The sequence below is a fragment of the Anneissia japonica genome, unplaced genomic scaffold (genome assembly GCF_011630105.1).
Source record: "Anneissia japonica isolate Jap-2015-1 unplaced genomic scaffold, ASM1163010v1 scaffold685_len2926416_cov193, whole genome shotgun sequence".
Taxonomy (NCBI): domain Eukaryota; kingdom Metazoa; phylum Echinodermata; class Crinoidea; order Comatulida; family Comatulidae; genus Anneissia; species Anneissia japonica.
The window spans coordinates 1816165-1821149 of record NW_022692922.1 but is presented as its reverse complement, the minus strand read 5'-3'; the positions used below and the strand labels follow the sequence as shown (position 1 = coordinate 1821149).

The 4985-nt window shown below is 36.1% G+C and overlaps 1 protein-coding gene across 2 annotated transcripts in view; it reads left to right on the top strand.

The window, feature by feature from the left end:
* Positions 1-3675, top strand: part of LOC117100520 (leukocyte surface antigen CD53-like) — a 26068-nt gene extending 22393 nt beyond the window's left edge. For both annotated transcript variants that reach the window (XM_033240265.1, XM_033240266.1), the window contains exon 7: positions 2344-3675. In XM_033240265.1, coding sequence (XP_033096156.1) covers positions 2344-2475 — 132 coding nt within the window. In that variant the 3' untranslated portion in view covers positions 2476-3675. The remainder of the gene's footprint in view (positions 1-2343) is intronic.
* The last annotated feature ends 1310 nt before the right edge of the window (positions 3676-4985 follow it).

Sequence of the window (4985 nt, the reverse complement as noted above, 5' to 3'; positions counted from 1 at the left end):
ACGCCCCCCCCCCCCCACTTTTTGGCGAAAAATATATAATGTCTGGAGAGTTTTGTATGATCGGAAATACAAAAAAAGAAGAAGGGAGGAAAGAGGAGAAAGATGGAAAAGAGAATGTTTATCCAGTACCCAACCGAGTTACATTTTCTCGCAATTCACAATACCCTGGCCTGCAACCCCTTCTCCACTTCAAAAAGTGTCCATAGCGCATTTGATCTAAGCCGTCAGATATTCTCCGCAGTGGCGTAAGCACCGGGGGACAAGGGGAAAATATCCATTTGTGGAAAATCTTTCCCCATTGAATGCCCTTTTCACCCGGGAAAGTGCCTGAAAACCTCAAATTTTAAATCGCATATTTTGTTGAGGTAGGCCAATTTTGATTAATTTTTGATAAATTTTGATCAATTCCGACGAAATTAGAATTTAAAAAACAAACATTTTTCGCGCGCTTCGCGCGCATTTTTTAATGTTAAAGCTTGTGCTTGCTCTCTTTAGCCTTCGAAGTTATAACACATATTCCCAAACTCAAGAAAGAAAATTTAAGATAGATCGTTTTACCTAAAAGAAGGGCCTCAATGTGTAATGATGTTGAAAGAATATGTTTGTAATAAATAAAGCCATATGGAAAATGCTTATATTCAGTTAAAAAAATATATAACATAAGAGCATTTCTTGTTGAGGTAGGCCAATTTCCTCTAAAAATTGCACATTAGGGAGTTTTGATCAATTCCGACGAAATTGGAATTAAAAACACAAAAATTTTTCGCATTTGTTACGGTTAAACCTTGTGCTTGCCCTCCTTTACCTTCTAAGTTATTTAAAAACCTAATAGTCCCAACCTTGAGAAAGAAAATTTAAGATAGATCGTTTTACCTAAAAGAAGGGCCTCAATGTGTAATGATGGTGAAAGAATAGGCCTATGATTGTAATGAATAAAACAACGATGAAAATGCTTATATTTAGTTTCAAACACACGTGTGTGGCCTATATTAATAATAAAATAAGCCCTATGTCGTTATTTTCCCCCCAAAAAATGTCAGTCAATGTCAGTATGTTGGTGTCAGCCTATGACCCAGATGTGTATAAGAGACAGCTGTTGCGCCCCTTCTTATATAAGTGGGCCCCCCCCCCCCACTTTCAAAAACGTTCCGCCGGCCCTGCTCTTTACCGTTAGCGCTTCTTCAAAAACATTGACTATTTTTACTACAAAAACCGTAACTCAAAATCTAGAGGTCGGATAAATTAGGTTGAAACGGTTTATAGAAGGCTGAATATAGCTATTACAAACAATTCACAAAAATATTTTTTTTTTGAAATTATTTCGAACCGTCATTTTTTAATTGAATTACGAAAATACGAGCCATATTAGTGTGTTTTAGCGTGATTTGAGCTGGCTTATGATGAGTAGTTTCTCTACAACGTTATAAATTTGCCTACACCCAGCTTAGGTTTAAGCGGAAAATAAATATGCTTGATAGTAGACTTATATTTTTACGGTGTTATGCATAGATTTGGAATGTATTTTTAATAGTGTTCACTAATGATTGATCGTTTAAAAAGTGCATTTTCATACACCCTTTTCGGATAATGAAATCGTCTAAACACTGCGTTGTGCAGGGCTCCCTATCTGCTCATTTTTGCCTTTCTATAGCTCCCGCGGCAGTAAAAGATGTTTTGTTACGTGGACAAAACAGTCAAATTGATATGATTTTCCGACAAAGGGTCCGACATGTCCGACAGCGGGGTCGGAACCAAGAGGCTGACAAAAGCCTTGATCAGGGACCCGGAATAAAACGTCCTGATAGGGTTCGTGGGCAGAGTTTTTATGGCTTAGTGTGGCCGGCCCAAAATTGTGCTTTTTAGACCACAATGTTAGAGGCTGGCAATAAAAATAACGTTTTTTAAAGGCCAATTAATATTTTTGCGCGACGTGATGGGATGCCCTCCCTGCTCTCCCATTTTGTTTTTCTAATACACGAAGAGTTATATCACACCAGTTATTAACTACGGAGCTCCAATCCGAAATTTTATAAGGTTGGCTTAGAATTTGTTGGTAGGGCCTACACTTGTAATGATTATAGTAGATATGCATGTCAACGTATTTATTTGATAAACGTTTTGAAGATATTTTATATGTTTATATTTCAATGATATAATAGCATTTATATCACTTTGTACAAATCAGGTGAAAATCTATATAACTGGAGCGAAGGCCTACTTGGTCGAAATTTCATCGCCATACAAACTGAATGATTTTTTGAACTTTTTATTTAGGTCCTATTTATTTATGTTATGATTCTTCGAAAATTCTTTATTTATTTCCATTATTTTGTATTTCCTCAGATCGTTTTGGTGTTGTTTGTTTTGTGTTGGTACTATATTCTCTTCCGTAACAAAACAGTCCACTATTGCTGTTCCTGCTGTGTCTATGAAATGGTCGAAATTGAAGACGATGAAAAAAAATGTTCAGCTTAAACAGACTCAGTATAAATAAATAATTCATGATTATGTAAATAGACCTGTCATATTTTAAACGAGTATATCAGTCGTTAGATTTCTATTAGTTTGTATATGAAATATGTTTATTTAAGTACATGTAATATAATATTCACAAAGCATGTCAATTAAAATTACTAATGCGCGGGCATAAACTATACTTAGCGCCTTCTATAGTCGCTGAACTTTCAGTAAGTTTTAGATCCTTGCCATTTTGTTTAGGGTTCAGCTCGAAAAAAATAAGATTTGGTGTAAAACTAAAAGGAATAATAAAAACAATTAATAATATGAGATATATTTTATCATCATCGTCATCCCGTTTGTCCCCTCTTCGCGGGGAGGGGGGGGGGGTCGGGTCGTCTCATTATCGTCCTCCATCTGGAGCGATCCATTACTGCTTCTAGGTCCACTAATCTTTCATCTTGTCTCTGATGCAGTCCATCCATCTCTTTCTGGGTCTCCCTCTTGGTCTCCTCCAATTCTCCACTCTTTCTGCTGCCCATCATATCATATCAACCTCTTCCCGTCTCATATATGTCCGTACCATCTCAGTACGCACGCTTGGATTTTATCTCCCAAACGTGTCACGTTTGTCTCCTTCCAAATCTCCTCATTCTTCATTCGGTCTTTCGGTGTTCCATGGCTCAGCCCCATACAGTCCCCCTAGTCTGATCATTGTTTTGTATAATTGGCTCTTTAGCTTTGTTGGCATTCTCTTATCGTAGGTGACTCCACTTGCATTCCTCAGGGCATTCCCGGTTCCTTGTATTCTTGTCCTCACTTCCCGCTCAAGTTCTCTATTTTCATGGAGCCAGCAGCCCAAGCACTTGAAAGCTGTCACCTGCTCCAGCTGTTGCCATCTACATAATCTTGTTACCTGTGGCACCAGTTGCTGACGTATTACCACCATTACCATTGCGTTTGGTTTTACTCATCTTTATTCCATGAGATGCAAACTGCTCATACCATGTATTCATTCCAAGTTGCAGATCTGCCTCTATATTTTACATAATAATTGAATGACCTGTTTCTCTTACTCTTGGTTCAAAACCAGAAAAAGTGGTGTTTGAGCATATTACCATAACATTATATTTGTAATCGTGGACACAGACTTATGGGGTTGTTTTTGTTAACTCTTTGTGGTGTGGTTATAGAATATCAGTACAATGTTCAAATCAATCGAATCGAATTTTGTTTCATTTTCTAGTTTATGAGGGTAACTCCCCTTTTATTCTCCGTTTTGTATAGTTACTTTATTTATTTAAATGGCTTTTTTTCTCTGGTAATAATAATAATAATAATAATAATAATAATAATAATAATAATGTGACATTACAATTATCTAACCGGTATTATTATTATTATTAATAATAATAATAATAATAATAATAATAATAATAATAATAATAAAAATAATAATAATAATAATAATAATAATAATAATAACAATAATAATAATAATAATAATAATAATAATAATAATAATAATAATAATAATAATAATAATAATAATAATAATAATAATAATAAATTCATGTGCGTAGCCTCTCATGAAAGTTTTAATGTTATGCGTATATATCTCAACAATTTCACGTTTGGTGAACGCTAGATCACAATCTGATGCCAAAAGGTAGTGTGAAATCAAACAAGTCTATGTATCTCCGTCAGAATAAAATAGAGTATACTAGTACATTTTTTGTATCTAAGATAAGCGTTTGACCAAAAGGTTCCTGCATCTTGTAATGAAGGCCGTGGTTTCAATCCAGCCGTCGGATTTGGAGTCTACGCTTGGCTCCTCAAAGAATTAGGCCAGAGAGTGGGCATTGGTATTGTCGCCGTATTAAGGCCGCCTTAATACGACAGCCAGGGGCTGAGCTGTAATTTTCAATAAAATATAATAAAAACAAATGATGATTTATTTAATAAGTACTTCTCCTTTCGGAGATTCTGTCTTGTATATGCGCATTCTGAAGTGCAGGGGTGGCGCGAGTGACGCGCACATGGGTCATAATGTACTCGGGACCAACGGCTTAAATGACTCATCAAGAAAACAGCTTTTTGGTGATATGCCTACTTGTATTTCAGCCCAGGCCTTCTAAAACACAAGGAGATTAACATGGGAATTGAACCGGGGACAAAAGATTGGTATGGTTCGGCGTGCACACAGTGGTGGCAACTATGTTGCTCTCTAGGCCAGAATGGGGAGAGACGTATGTGGAGCGTTTGAGCTCCCCTATTTCTACTCCTGTCAGTGTATTATGTTACACACATTTTATAACAGGAGTTATATTACCTCCAATCAAATTTTGACTCCCAAAGAAATAAAAATTACAATAGGCCTAAGTGGTGGATCTTTTTGTCAACCGGACATAAACTTCGTTTGAGGTCTATCAAGTATGCGACAACAGTAACAGTCAAATAACAGCAATAAGCAATCAATTGTTTCATTTTTAACCAAGCAAGCAAGTAATAAGATTCTGAAGTTAGTT